The 16,378-nt window shown below is 40.1% G+C and overlaps 1 protein-coding gene across 7 annotated transcripts in view; it reads right to left on the bottom strand.

Annotated features, from left to right (window-relative positions):
- The window catches only part of LOC117918598 (beta-hexosaminidase 3), a 67,889-nt gene that overhangs the window by 37,574 nt on the left and 13,937 nt on the right, over window positions 1-16,378 (bottom strand). For all 7 annotated transcript variants that reach the window (XM_034835358.1, XM_034835359.1, XM_034835357.1 and 4 more), the window contains 2 exons: window positions 16,089-16,219; window positions 15,930-15,995 (listed from right to left, as the gene is read on the bottom strand). In XM_034835358.1, coding sequence (XP_034691249.1) covers window positions 15,930-15,995; window positions 16,089-16,219 — 197 coding nt within the window. The remainder of the gene's footprint in view (window positions 1-15,929; window positions 15,996-16,088; window positions 16,220-16,378) is intronic.

The raw sequence follows: 16,378 nt of genomic DNA, 5'->3' as shown, positions 1-16,378 counted from the left end.
ACGTCATATGCACCAAGCTTGTTACAAATATATTTAATCCTAGGACCTCTGAGAGATTTAGTGAAGATGTCAGCTAGTTGATCATTTGAATTAACAAAACTTGTAGCAACACATCCTGATGCGATCTTCTCTCTAATGAAATGACAGTCAACTTCAATATGTTTGGTCCTTTCATGAAAGACTGGATTGGATGCAATATGTAATGCGGCCTGGTTATCACATATGAGTTTCATCTGTTCATCCTTTCCAAATCTCAACTCTAGAAGAAGATGTCTCAACCATATGAGTTCACATGTTGCCAAAGCCATAGCTCGATACTCGGCTTCAGCGCTAGATCTGGCCACTACATCTTGTTTCTTACTCTTCCAAGATATTAGATTACCTCCAATAAAAACACAGTACCCTGAAGTGGAACGTCTATCTGTGGGTGAGCCAGCCCAATCTGCATCTGTGTAACCAACAACCTGAGTATGACCTCTGTTCTCGTACAACACACCTTGGCCTGGTGTACTTTTGATATATCGAAGAATGCGGATTACAGCATCCCAATGGCTATCACATGGTGACTGTAGGAATTGACTAACAACACTCACAGGAAAAGAAATGTCTGGACGAGTAATGGTGAGATAGTTCAATTTACCTACGAGCCGTCGATATCTCCCGGGGTCTCCTAAAGGCTCCCCCTGTCCTGGTACAAGTTTGACATTCGGATCCATAGGTGTGTCTACCGGTTTACAGTCTAACATACCAGTTTCTTCCAGGATGTCTAAAGCATACTTCCTTTGGGAAAGGACCACAGCAGAACTGGATTGAGCTATCTCAATTCCCAAGAAATACTTGAGTTTCCCCAAGTCTTTGGTCTGAAAGTGGGTAAAAAGGTGTTGCTTTAGTTTCTGAATACCATCCTGATCACTGCCTGTAATGACGATGTCGTCCACATAAACAACCAGATAAATACACTGCCCCAAAGAGTTATGATGATAGAAAACTGAATGGTCTGCTGTACTGCGAAGCATGCCAAACTCTTGAACAACAGAACTAAAACGGCTAAACCATGCTCGAGGAGATTGTTTCAAGCCATATAGAGAACGGCGTAACCTGCATACTAAACCAGACTCCCCCTGAGCAACAAAACCAGGAGGTTGCTCCATATAAACTTCCTCGGCAAGATCACCATGAAGGAAAGCATTTTTAATATCCAATTGATAAAGAGGCCAAGAACACATGGCAGCCATGGAGAGAAGCAGACGAACAGAAGCAATCTTGGCAACCGGAGAGAATGTGTCACCATAATCAGAACCATAAACCTGAGTATAGCCTTTAGCAACTAAGCGGGCCTTAAGGCGATCAACCTGACCATCAGGACCAACCTTAACTGCGTAAACCCAACGACAACCAACGGTAGATTTACCCGAGGGTAAAACAACAAGATCCCAAGTGCCATTAGAGTGCAGAGCAGCCATTTCATCCACCATTGCCTGTCGCCAGCCTGGATGGGAAAGAGCTTCATGGGTGCTCTTTGGAAGAGAAACAGAGGATATAGCAGAAACAAAAGCAGAATAGGGTGAAGATAATCGATGATAACTCAAAAAATTGTAAATAGGATGAGGATTACGAGTAGAGCGAGTACCTTTCCGAACAGCAATGGGTAAGTCATTAGGAGAAGGCAGAGCCGGGGTAGGTGAAGCCGAAGGATAGGAAGTGAGTCAGCAGGTGCCTCAGCAAAAGGGAGAGGAGCAACGACACGAGGGCGACGATGATAAACCTGAAGTGGCCGAGGAGGCATAGCATCAGGTGGGGAGACAATGGGAATAGGCAAGACTTCAGAAACAGGAAGAGACTCAGAAGTGGTGGAAAAGAATGGTGAGTCCTCAAAGAAGGTGACATCAGCGGAGATAAAGTATCGATGAGTCTCAAGGGAATAACAACGATAACCCTTCTGAAGTCTAGAGTATCCCAAGAAGAGACACTTCATGGCTTTGGCGGAAAGCTTGTCCTGTCCAGGAGTGAGAATATGAACAAAGCAAGTACAACCAAAGACACGAGGAGGAAGGAAATAAAGTGGTTGGTCAGGGAAGAGAAGGGAGTGAGGAATCTGATCATGTAAGACAGAGGAGGGCATACGATTAATCAAATAACAAGCGGTAAGAACAGCGTCCCCCCAAAAACGAAAAGGAACATTGCTATGGAGGAGGAGAGTACGAGCTGTCTCAACAAGATGTCGATTCTTGCGTTCAGCTACCCCATTTTGTTGAGGAGTATGAGCACAAGAAGACTGATGAAGAATCCCATGATGAGACATAAACGAAGTAAATGGGGCTGAAAAATATTCCCTGGCATTGTCACTGCGTAACACACGAATAGAAACATTGAACTGGGTTTGGATTTCAGCATAAAATTTCTGGAAAATAGAGAATAACTCAGCTCGATTTTTCATTAAAAATAACCAAGTACATCGAGAATAATCATCAATGAAAGTGACAAAATACTGAAATCCTAAAGTAGACGCAGTCCGACAAGGACCCCAAACATCAGTGTGGACAAGCTCAAAAGGAGACTTTGCCCGATTATTCAAACGCTTTGGGAACGAGACACGAGTATGTTTCCCAAGCTGACATGACTCACACGGAAGCGACGATAAAGTGGAAAAACGAGGGACCATCTTCTGGAACTTGGAGAGACTAGGGTGGCCCAGACGATTGTGAATGAGGAGAGGAGCATCAGTGGAAATGCAAACTGCAGGAGATGAATCCGAGGTGAGGTGATGAGGCCTTGAGACTCAGGTCCTATGCCAATCGTCTTCCCCGTACTCCGGTCCTGCAAGGTCACAAATTTATCAGAAAAGGTAATAGAGCAATTAAGAGTACGAGTGATTTTGCTGATGGAAATAAGATTAAAAGGACATTCAGGAGTATAAAGGACAGAAGTGAGAGGTAGAGAAGGCAGAGGAAGGGCCAAACCAATACCTTTAGCCACAGTTTGAGAACCATTAGCTAAGGTAACATTAGGTAAAGCAGAGGTAGTAGTAATAGAGGAGAAAAGATCCTTATTACCAGATAAGTGATCAGAAGCTCCAGAATCTAGAATCCAGGGTCCAAGAGAAGATGTGTGGGTAAGGCAGGCAGAGGCATTACCAGGCTGGGCAACAGAGGCAACAGAAGCCTGAGATGCGGAAGAGCTCGGAGCTTGAGGCAGCGGAGAATCAGAGGACTGGGCCACATGGGCAGTGCGAGGAGGTCGTCCATGTAACTGATAGCAACGATCGCGAGTGTGGCCAAGTTTATTGCAATAGGTGCAATGAGGACGTTGACCTCTACCTCGGGTACCACTACGGCCTCCTCGAGAGTTAGTTTGAGAAACTAACACAGAAGAATCTGAAGTGCTATCAAATGGCAAAGTCTGAGTGGAGGAGATACGGAGGAGGCGAGCAAACACATCATCCAAGGACGGAACTGATGAACTACCAAGAATCTGATCGCGGACAGGCTCAAGATCCGGACGGAGGCCAATAAGAGTAAGAACCATGAAGAACTTGTCAAGCTGTGTTTGTTGAGCCCCAACATCAGGAGTAAGAGGCATCACAGTCAAGAACTCCTCCTTAAGAGAGGCAATCTGGCCAATATAAGTAGATAGATCCAAGTCCTGTTGGCTGAGATGGACAATTGCAGAAGCCACCTTATAAAGACGCTGGATATCATTCGTATATAATCCTTTGGCCTGAGTCCAAAATTTAAAACAAGTTTTGTAGGCCCGAAGATGAAGAAGAATCTTGGGATCAACCGATTGCCATAATACACTACATAACTGTGCATCTATCTTCCTCCACTGTACGCGGTCAACCTCAGGGATATCTGCCTCCTGTGTAATCAAGTGATCCTCATATCCTTGACCCATAAACCAAAGTTCAACAGACGCAGACCAGGAAAGATAATTGTCATTGCCAACCAATTTCTCCGAAGTAATCATAGGAGATCCAGATATAACAGCGGAAAAAATGGAATTTTTAGTAGTCATATCTACTTATCTGAAGAATGAAGTATGTTTGGATCGAAGAGAGCCCTAATACGGCTTCAGATTGCGGCGTGGCACCACCGAAAAAGGGAGACGGCCTCAGATCGCGGCGTGGTACCACCAGAAAGGTAGATGAACACTTCCCAAGGCACGTGCAGGGATTGGAGTGGAGAAAAAGTAGTCGGAGCTTCGCCGGAAAGGCTGTTTGGAGGGCCGACGGAGACAAAAATCCCCAAAAGAGGTATGTGCAGGGCTCGGATGGGAGAACCAGGGAGGTAGGGAGGCTGGTCGGCGTCAGGCGAAGCTGGAGGAGGAGGCGCGTCGCCGGAAAAGGCCTCACGCGCCCTCACGCGCCGGCGCGTGAGATTCAGTCGCCGGCCGGAAATTTGCGCGTGGACGGCGCGTGGATGGGATTTTGGTGCCGGTGCCTTCACAAAAGTTGTAGATCTCCTCCAGGCGCTCCTTCTGGTATAGTCGGTGTCGGAAAAATACGTCGCCGGAAAAGTCGCCGGAAAAGCTCGCCGGAAAATTCGCCGGAAAAGTTCACCGGCGGTGAGTAGTTTCTGTCGACGATCCAAATGACCGGAAAGTATTGGAAGATGGGGAAGGTGACCGGAATGAAACACGGTCACCGGAAGGTTTCCCGGAGTTGATGACACGGGAAACAAGAAAGAATTAGGTTTTCTTCCTTGGCTCTGATACCATGTTGAGAGAGAGAGAAAGAAGAAAAACCTTAATTCTCATTAATGTAATGATCTACTTACAATTGAGAAATATATATATATACAAGGCTAGGAGTCCTAACTACCATACATGTATCCTATATTAACAAGGAAAGGTTATATACTATAAATACATTATATTCAACAATAAGAAAGAAAAAATGAGAATAAAAGAGAATAGGGAGAAGATTTTTTGAGGATACCCTTGCATTTGATTAAATTCTAATTGATTTTTTTAAACTGCTATTATTATGCCATGTCCTGGTGTAATTCATTCTAACTGAGTCCCCACATCCTAAAATTTGGATGTATAAAGGATAGACACCTAGACACATGCCCACACTCAACACTCATACTTAAACTTGTGCAACATAGCCAAGAGACACAAGGTTATGTGATAGGAATTACATTAGCATGTATGAGTATTGTATCATCAATTCACAATCTTGGTTCATGATGCTGATAAATATTGGTCTATTCGATTGAAAGGAAGAGAGAAGAAAAGAGAAACTAGCAAAGGGATGGATGTCTTGTTAATCAACCCACAACCTAGAGCTTGTATTTATTTTTATATGAGTATTTGTGTGTATGAAGAATAAAGAAGAGAAAAACAAATACATTTTCTAGTTATATTAACTAATTTGACAGCCAATCAGTTCTTGTACTAAAACCCTTATCTCAAACATGTATCTCATTAGTCATTATTTCAGGATAGCATTCTTTGTTGCCCTAACCTCTTCAACTTTTACTCCCAAAAAGGTCTCAAAGGCATGCCAAACACCTTTACTATAAAACAGTAATGAGCAAAGATGAAATTAATGGGAAACAACAAGACCTGTGTGCTGGGGAAAAAATAAAATAACAATTGAATATAAGTGAGACCTAATGAAACATAGGTTGGATGACAGAATTATGATATAAATCCAGATTAGCAGGTAAAGTCTTTACACAGACTACAATATTGACTAGCAGCATACTTTTGCTCCCACAACCAAAATGGATATTTTTTTAACCTTTTTTATCTTTAGCTGCTAACCTTTTTTGATAAGCACATAGAAAATATTATAAATAGGGAAAAGAAGGTGATACAAAAGGGAAAGGCTAAGATGTGAGTCAGCATATACAGCTCTGATTAGCTATGTAGCTGTGATTTACAGCTGTTATTAGTTGTGATTTAAAGCTGTGTATACAGTCATAATTGATTGTATAGTTGTGATTCATACAATTATATAATATTTTGTATAGTTGTCTATTATTTTGTATAATTGGCTATCCAAAAATAGCCTTATATACCTTGTATAAATACTCTTGAGATATATGAAAATATTTATTTAGCAATTTATCAAGTTGGTATTGGAGCAATAGCAGAGAATTTGTTGTTGCCTAGCCAACACTTTTTACATTCCTTTTTTCACCCTCTTCGTTTCCATATCATGTCTGCAAAAACACATTCATCGTGACTATTCATGAGACTTTCTCTCTAACAATTTTTATTAAGTTGGACGGTACTAATTATCGTGTTTAGTCTCAAATTTTGGAGATGCATATTGTTGGCAAAAAAAAGAAGGGATATATCGAAGGAAGGAAGGTTGGACCTGCAGAGGGTGACCCAAACTATGATGAATGGGAGGCCGAAGACATTCTAGTCAAGTCTTAGCTCATCAATTCCATGACTAACCAGCTGATGTCACACTTTGTGCAATGTGGAAAGGCTAAGGAGGTATGGGATGCAATCAAGAGTTATCTTGATGTCTCTGATTCTAACACTTGGGTTGTTGATTTAAGGGTCACTAATTATATGACTAGTCATTCTTCCTTACTTGACTTTATAATACCCTCATCTGTTAAGTCTGTTCAGGTTGCTAATGGGACTCTGATACTTATTTCAGGAGTCGAGAATGTCTCACTTTCCCCCACACTCTCCATGTCCTCTATCATACTTGCGCCTAGTCTCTCTAATAGTCCTCTTTTTATTAGCAAGATTACCAATCATCTTAATTGTTTTGTAACCTTCAATTCTACTCACTATGTATTTCAAGACAATCTTGCAAAGATGACGGTTGGCATTGGTAAGGAGAGGGGAGGTCTTTACTACTTAGAGGGGGTAAGGGAGTTACAATTTGAATCTGACCGTGTTTTTCAAGTAGCAAGAGAAATGTATGATAGAGAAAAGATTCTTTTATGGCATTGCCAATTAGATCACCCATCTTTCACTTATTTGGAACATTTATTTCCTCAGTTGTTTCGAAATATTTTAGTTTCTAGTTTAAGGTGTAAACAATGCATTTATGCTAAAAATCATTGTGTACCTTTCAAAATAAATCTCAATAAAAGTTCAATTCCTTTTACCCGAGTTTTTACACAAGTTTGGAGTCCTTTTTCTACTCCTTCTGCTTCGGGTTATAAATAATTTGTGTCTTTTATTGATGACTATACTAAGGTGAGCTAGGTATATTTGCTTATGTCTAAGAATGATGTTTTACATGTTATTCCTCAATTTTCCAAAATGATTGCCACACAATTTAATACTCAAGTTAAGGTTTTTCACTTTGACAATGGTCATGAGTTTGTAAATCAGTCCTTTGCCAATTTATTCAAAGAAAATGGAATCCCCCACCAAACAATGTGTACATACAAGCCACAACAGAACGACATAGTAGAGCGTAAAAACCGCCACATTCTAGAGGTAGCCCAGGCTTTATGCTTTATTATACATGTTTCAAAACGTTTCTAAGCTGAGACTGTCATGACTGTTGTCTTTCTCATTAACCGAATGTTTGCTCGTGCCATTGATTACCAAACTCTTTTACGAATATTATCACAATTTCACTATACTCCTTCTGCTATGAATCTTTGTTCTAAAGTTTTTGGTTGTATATGTTAGGCTCATATACACTCTCATCAAAGGGGTAAGTTCGATCCTCGTGCTCTTAAATGTGTCTTTCTTAGTTACTCAAATTCCTAAAAAGACTATAAGACTATGTCTCCATGGATGTTCAATTCTACAAAAGGGGGTCTTATTTTTCTAGAAATGTGTCTCTAGTTCCTCTTCAGGGGGAGATTAGTAGTAAGGAAGAAGAAAGGTTATGATTAGAAGAAAGGGGTTATGGATTTCAGGTCAAGGGGAGGATTTAACTGATTTGGGAAAGAGGGAGTCTTTAGATACTCCAACCCTATGGTGGCTAAGTTTGAATCTAAGGAAAGAAATGATGAAAGACCAGTTAGATTATTTCAAGGTTATACAAGGAAGAACAAAGATGCTAAGGAAAAACATTATTTTCTACTATATTGAATAATCCTTTACAAAGGAAAATATATATATAGATTACCTATAGTCTATTTAAGGAGAGTTTGACCTCCTATCATAATCCTATTAATCCTCAAAAATCAAGGGACAGATTTACTAATTACATGAAAATTAGGAAATCGTTACAATTAGGAAACTACTCTATTTTACCAAAATCTTTACAGTTGTACATTGATTTTTGCAAGTCAAAGAATCACATAGATTCTCCAACACTTCCCCTCAAGCTGGTGAATAGATATTATCCACTCCCAACTTGCTTGTAACTTTTTGGAATGAAGAGCTGGTCAATCCCTTGGTTAAAATATCTGCCAATTGTCCATGTGTTGGGACATATGGTGTACATATCAACCCACTCTCAATCTTCTCTTTGATGAAGTATCTATCAACTTCAACATTTTTAGTTCAATCATATTGAACCGGATTATGAACAATAATGATGGTCAACTTATTGTCATAGTACAGCTTCATTGGTCCCTACCACTTAATTTTAAGATCATCAAGAATGATTTTCAACCACAAAAGTTCACAAATAACATGAGCCATGGCTCTAAACTTTGCCTCGGCACTTGACCTTGTCACCACATGCTGCTGCTTACTTCTCCAAGTTACTAAATTTCCTCTAAGTAGCATGCAATACCCTGAAGTTAACCTTTTATCCACAACCGACCCAACCTAGTCAACAACATCTATGCATGTTTCGAGGCTTAGCTTTGAACCTTTTTTAAACAAAATTCCTTTCCTTAGGCCTTTCCTTAAGGTACTCTCAAGATATTGGAGAACTCTATAGGCAACTTGAAAATGAGCAACCTTTGGGTTTTTCATGAATTGGCTTATCATACTTACAGCATATGCTATATCTGGTCATGTATGCGAAAGGTAAATTAACTTGCCAACCAACATATGATATCTCCCTCGATCCACTATGTATCATCACTAGCCTTACTTAGCTTATGATTTGGTTCAATCGGTGTGTCAATAGGCTTGCATCCTAACATTCCAAATTCCTTGAGACTCATCAGAAAAAAAAAAAAAAAAAAAACCATTATGAATTCCTTAAGGAAATCAAGTACGTACCTTTGTTGTGACACAAATATTCCTACTTTTGATCAAGCTACTTCAATTCCTAGGAAATACTTGAGCTTTCCGGGTTCTTTTATTTCAAATTCTTTAGCCAACTGGTCTTTAAGTAATTGCATTTCCATTGGATCATTACTTGTCACAGTTATGTCATTAACATACACAATCAATGTTGTAACTCCCCTTGAAACCAAGTGTTTAATAAACAATGTGTGATCTACTTGACTTTGTTTATACTTCATCTTCAACATTACTTTAGTAAATCTCCCGAACCACGCTCTTGGAGACTACTTCAACCCATACAAAGCTTTTTTTCAACCTGTAAACTTTATTCATGTCAAATAATTTGATCAAAACAAGATGGTGCCTTCATATACCCTTCTTCTTCCACATCACCATGTAAAAATGCATTTTTCACATCAACTTGTTGTAAATACCAATCAAAGTGTATTTAGGTGAGGAGTCTTTCTCTCTTATAGGTTTTTTGGAGTGGATAGCTTCCACTTAAGGGGAGGTAGTTCTCTTTGGTCCTTTTTCTCTTTTTGAGGCTTTTGCCGTTTTGTATACTCCCTGTATGCTTTGTGGCGTTTAGCCTTTTCTAATGCATATCTTGTTTACTTATCAAAAAAAAAAAAAGTTAGCTGCCAAAGATAAGAGCACATGTTAGGTATTCATTTTTGCCACAAGTGCAAAAGTTTCTTGATAATTAACCCCATAAGTTTGAGTGTAACCCTTAGCTACTAATCTTGTCTTATATCTTTCTAGAGATCCATTAGTTTTATATTTTACAATAAACACCCATTTACACTCTACAATCTTTTTTCCTTTTAAAAGGTCCACTATTTTCCAAGTTTGATTTTTATTTAACACCTTCATTTCCTTATTCATAGCATTTTTCCAATTCTTATCCCTAAATGCCTTATGATGAGTTTAAGGAATTTGAATAGAATTCACTTGGGTGGAAAAACTCTTATATTGAAGAAATAATTTGTCTAAAGAAACAAAATGGGATATTGGATGTTGAGTGCAATTTCTAATTCCCTTTCTAAGTGCTATGGGAACATCTAAATCATTTATAGTAGGGGGTGTTTCCATACCTGGTTGCAAATTGGACTTTTGAACTTGCATAGAGTACACTTAGAGTGGTTGAGCATTAGTAGGAACCGAGGCTAGAATTTCTGTTTCAGGATCTATTTCATGCTTTGTTTTAGGCTAGTTGTTGCTTGGAGTTGCAGGAAATGACTCAGGTAACACAAAGGAGGATAGTAGCTGTTGGGGTGTAGTAAAACCTGATGAACCTGATGGAAGGGAAAGATCAAGCAAAAACCGATCCTTATCCTTATCTTTTATAGTGGTCATCTGCCCCTGAAGATAAGGAGTGAAGAAAAAAAATTGTCTTTCAACAAAGGTAACATCCATGGAGATAAAGAATTTCCATGAAAATGGGTGATAGCATTTATATCCCTTTTTTGTGGCGCAATATCCTACAAAGATGCACTTCAAGGCACGTTGGTCAAGCTTTCCTCGATTATGGGCATGAATATGCACAAAGTTAACACAGCCAAAAACTTTAGGAGTAAGCTTACAAGTGATGTGAGAATCTGGAAAATCGTTGGAAAAAACACTCACAGGACTATTGAACCCTAGAATCCTTGAGGGCATTCGGTTTATCAAGTATGCTGCCATCAACACGACTTCTCCCTAATAAGATTTAGGAACATGTGTTTGAAACAAAAGTGCTCGTGTAACCTCGAGTAAGTGTTTGTTTTTCCATTCATCAACTCCATTTTGTTGTGAAGTATCTACATAAGATGAATAATGAACCATACCTTCTTTTTGAAGAAAAGTTGATAGGGTTTGATTAAAATAGTCCCCTGCATTATCACTCCTTAAACTCTTAATGCATACCCCAAATTGGTTTTTGATCATTTTGAAAAAATTTGGAAAAACTTCACTCACTTTGGATTTTCATTTTAAGAGAAAAACTCATGTTACCCTTATGCAATCATCAATAAATGCGACAAACCACTTCGCACCCAAAATATTAGGAATTTTAGATGGTCCCCAAATATCAGAGTGAATCAAAGAAAATGGAGAAGATGATCTTGTACCACTCATAGGAAAGGAAACACAATGATGTTTAGTAACTCACGAATATCGCAATGTAAATTGTTAGCATCAACGTTTTTCAACCGTAAAAGGAACATATTTTTGCGTAAACTAAATAAACTTGACCCCATGAAGCTTCCTAGGTAAAGAAACTCACATTAGGTGGAGCCCAAGAGTTCTAGACAACAGTTTTTGGGAAAGGGACTGAAGTCCTAAGCTCTAAGCAAGCGTAAAAGAACTTCATAGAGAAAGAATTGCTCTGTCTCCAGCTAGATGACCCCTTTTTTTTTTTTTTTTTTTGATAGGTAAGAAAATATGAATTAAAGAGCTTGCAAAAACGAGAAAAATGGCAAAAAAAAGTACACACAAAGTATACAAATTAGGCCCAAAAGCAAGCCAAAGAAGGAAAAGAAGAGAAATACCCACCACCCTAACAACAAGCTGCCCTAACCAACAGAAAAAACAAAAACAACAGAAAAACCCTACAACCGGAAGCACCCTATTCCCTCAACCCCCAGCACCACTCCCTTTTTCCCTTAGCAATGAACAGAGAGCTATTATAGTTAACGGAACACTCTAGCTTTCGGATTTCCCTCTCAAAACGAGAAGAAGACCTTCGTACCCCTAACATCCTCATCCCCCGACCTTTTCTTAACTCCATTTTTCTTATTAGAGCACAAATTTCCTTCTCAAAGCTTGCTATTGGCATCCCCAATCAATTACTTAACTCAACAAAACCACTAGGAAGGCTATTAATATTCTCCCTCTCCAAGGCATCGAATTCCACATCCCTTGAAAGTTCCAACTCCTCTGCCCTAGCAACCATCTCTATACCAGAGCGCTCCTTCACAGCCTTCCTTAAGAGATCCAGCATGCTGCCATCTTGCAGCACCATCTTTAGCAACTGACATCCAAGGCTTTGAAGACCCAAGGAAAGGGGAGAAGAGCCCGTAAGCCTATTCGCCTCCACCACAAGTGCCTCATTAGTAATCACAACTCAAGAAGATAATGAATCCACAAGAAAAGGCTCGCTACCCCCTTCATGCAAGAAGAGGACATCAAGACCATGAGTGACTCGACTTTGGGCTCCTCAGCCGAGGTCGTACCCTACCCTCTTCTCCCAACTGAACCACCAAAACTATTCCCTTCTCTTCTCTCTCGCATGAGAAGAACACACCCCTCCTGCACCTTCTCGGCAGAAGAATTGAGCCTTCACAAGCCCACATCGTCTTTCAAAGCTCCACTTAAAGGTCCATCCTTCTTTGAGGCCCTTCCCACCAATGTTTTCAGAACCGAACCAGGTATTGAACCGAAAAAGTTACCGGTTCACGGTTCACTGGTCGGACCAATGGTCGAATCGGTGACGTCATAAATATATATTTTATTAAAATTAAAAATAATTATAAAATATTTAAAATATATAATTAAAAATTAAATAATATTTATAATATTATTTATTCATTTTTATATAAATGTATTAATGGTTTAAATTTATTAAACAAAATATATACAATATTTAAATATGAAAATATATTCAAAATGGTAAATAAATAAATAAAATCGTATTTAAATATGAAAACAAATTGAAAATGAAAAAAAAAAAAAAAAACATATGTGATTTATATATATATTATTTTTTGAAATAGGCTATTTAGTTATTTTTTGTTAAAAATTAACACAAAAAAGGATGCAGCATAGTGGAGTAGTAATGCTCATTATAAGCTTGTGGTCCACGCTTCAAACCCCTTGCTGCAGCCTGTTGATTTTTGCTTTTAAATCCCTTTACCTTATCCCACATTGGAAGTAAGAGGGAAAATAAAGTGCTTTATAAACCTCTTCCCATGTAACTCATGTTGGGCAATCAAGCCAAAGTGGTTGTTGGGCTTATGGTTCAGCCCTTGATAAAGGGCCCATTATGCAAGATGGGTGTGGGCAATGAATGTTGGGCCAAGGTGAGGATCTAGTCCATTTTGCCAAAAAAAAGGGGTAGGCCAGCAATGTTGGGTCGTGAGGGGAGTGGACTAAATTGGCCCACTTAGTCAAATAAAGGTTGTGGTGTTGAACCATTCAGTTCTCCAAAAACTGCCCGACCCAAGCGGTTCGTCAGTTCAACCATCGGCCCAACCGGTTCAGCACCGGTCCAATTGATAATCGGCTTAAAAGTGGGAACCGGACCAGAAAGGTCACAAGTCGGACCGGCCGGTCCGGTCCGGTTTTTAAAACACTGCTTCCCACCTTTGCTTTAGTACAAACTTGGGCCAATCCCAAATTTAGTGGACCCAACCCTCTTGAATTCGAAAAAAAGAAGCATTCCCAAATACACCACTGCGAGCCTCTACCAACCCCTATCTGCCCAAACAAGAAGGCCCAAGTATCTCCCCACCAGCCTTGACAAAGACATCAAGCCCAACAACCCCACTTTCTCCCATAACAGTTGTAGCCCTCTTTTCACATCCTAGGAAACCCCCCACCTTCCCACTCAGCAGAAATTGCTACAAAGTCCACTATAGCCTCTCCTACCAACTTTGGCCTGCAACAAGTCAAACCTACTACAACAGCTTTTGCATTAAAGCCTGCAACACCCTCCCTACCGCCTTAGACCTGCAGCAGAGCGACTCGACAGCTGCTACAGTACTCAAGGATTGCAGCCCCTTCCCACTTGCTTCGTCGGCACATGAGGAAACCTCCACTTCTCCCCCCAACCTCTTGCTTGTTGGGCACACAGTTTCTTCTTCTCGGCTCCACAAACGAAAAGCCCGGCAGAGCTTCCCACTACAGTTGTAAAGAGAAGCTGGAGTTGCACACTACCACTTGCAATGAGCTAGGTAAAGAACTCCCAACAGGATGCACCAAAATCCTGGCCCAATGCAAATTAGTCATTAGAGTTGTGTCTTTATCCACAACAACAAACCCTCCACATCCCCAATCTTCTTAAACACCACCCAACTCCATAGGTGTAACAGGAAACCCAACACCCTTGCCCGCATCTCCTTGGCACGACCCCCCTTACCCAAACAACCAACCTCAGGAGCCCACCTCACCAAGTGCAGCACTCTCTCCTTAACCCTTCGAGATTCTCTTGCAAGCACCCTTTCTGCCTCAGCAAGAATCTCAAAATGAAACAAGAGCAAGGTACCTCCAAAACCTGAAATCCTCATGTCCCGCTCGTGCCCCCCCACTCACCCTCCCCCTTTTTCAGAGATCATAGAACAGTCGCATAACATTTCAAAAAGGAAAAATCATATGGCTGCTCTGAGCTCTCGTCAAACCAATAGACCAAACAACTGTGTGGTGACTCCTCCTTGCCTCACACCACACTTTCTCCAATCCGAACCCAAATCGCTTTGCCTACCACTCCATGAGCCTTCCTTACAGCATCAGCAAAAGACCCATGGGTTGTCTCCTTCCTAAAGGTGCTCCTCACCTTAGCAGGGAAGCCCACTCTCCTGGTCTAAGTCGAGGGAGCTACACCTAAAAAACGCAACTTCTCCTCCAGAATTGACCAACCCCCATGAAAACCCCTCCCTTTGGGGAAAACCAATGAGAACCTCTTCTCCTCTTAAGCCACAACAGAGCAAAGTAAAAACCTCCCTGCCCCATTCGAGCGTCATTCCAACTTGAACCTCCTACCCCCCTCCACCCAACCTTTGCTCCATCTTTCCAAATCCTCATCCCTGCAACAATCTTCTACCCTTTCCAACAAGAGTCGCAAACTCAAATCCCCGAACCTAATTCAATCAGAAAAAACTCTGCCCTTTTCCACAATAACACCTCTCAGTTTTCCCCCAACCTCCTCTACAGAAAGGTCGAAAGTTTTTTACTCCACTGCAAACCAGCACCGACCACCTCTCATGGCCATTCTTTTGGCTCATGCTGATAACAGACAATGCAAATGCTTTCATGAAAATTTGCTTAGGATGGAGCAGGGATGAATCCTGTATTTCACAATTTCCATATTTTAGTAAACCTGCAATTTCATTTCTAGTTCTCTGAATCTCTCTTACATTAATTAGGGAAATTTCCCCTTACCTGCATGCTTACTCATCTATATTATTACTAAGTTACCGTCCTAGAGTTGTTTTACCAACACCAACATCATATTCTTTTTAATATATTTTTGCTATTATCTTAAGACCAGCATCACTGCACTTCCACCAAACCTGCCAAACTGCACTGCAAACCCCCAACACACCACAATGCCATCATTGTGTCATCACCTTGTATGTGATTAAATCCCCAGATCACCTTATCATCTTCTCCCCCATTCACTTACCTTGAAGCCTCAAAAGAAAACACTCCACTAACATTAGACTGATTCCACAAATTAAGGTTCATAATTATGTGGGCTAATGTTATATTTGACCATAATTGTGGTTCATTCACCCTTTTATAGGCGTACTATGAACAGAGCTAAGCTCTAGTTACTCTTGCATTACATCTGAATCATGCTTATCATCTGTTAAACAAATTTATCTTAGTGGGAAGAGGAAAAGCTCTTATTACTATTGCAATGCAGGGCATGAAGTTCAAAACCTCTCTACAATGACCTAAAAAGGGAAGGAGGCAAGTGGAAGCAAGAGAGGAGAGACGATGTCTGGTAATAAACTAAAAGGAAATAAGCCAACTATATCACATCAAATAATTTGAGAAAGGAGGTAACATATGAAAAATCTGCTAAAAGAACAGATGCAGGTTGTTAGTACCATGAGAGAGCATGTCCTGGAACATCAATTTCAGCCAATACACTAATTCCTCGTCTTTGAGCATAACTGCAAAAATTGATAACAACATTTTTAAGGAAAACGATAACTAAATAGAGAAGTAATACCTATGTACTGGCAAACAAATCAGAAATCACTTGCCTCACAATTTCAGCAGCATCGGCCATTGTATATCGTTCTGAGATGGAATAAGCACCATTCCATAGTTTTGGAAATGAAGGTATCTCCAAAGGAAAAGATTGTGTATCTACAATGTGCCAGTGCAACACATTCTGCATGAAACCAAGATCGAATTGATCCATATAGGTCAATTTTGATGAAGTATTGTGTTTCAAAAAAGAAATTCATTCAACAATCACTTAACTAATCACAATGGAAAAAGCATGCAAAGTTAAAATTCACATTGTTAGTGTAATAGGGTAAGTTAGTTA

Source organism: Vitis riparia, chromosome 7 (assembly GCF_004353265.1).
Source record: "Vitis riparia cultivar Riparia Gloire de Montpellier isolate 1030 chromosome 7, EGFV_Vit.rip_1.0, whole genome shotgun sequence".
NCBI lineage: Eukaryota > Viridiplantae > Streptophyta > Magnoliopsida > Vitales > Vitaceae > Vitis > Vitis riparia.
Note: the sequence above shows the minus strand (reverse complement) of the source record. Positions and strands in the feature narration are given on the sequence as shown.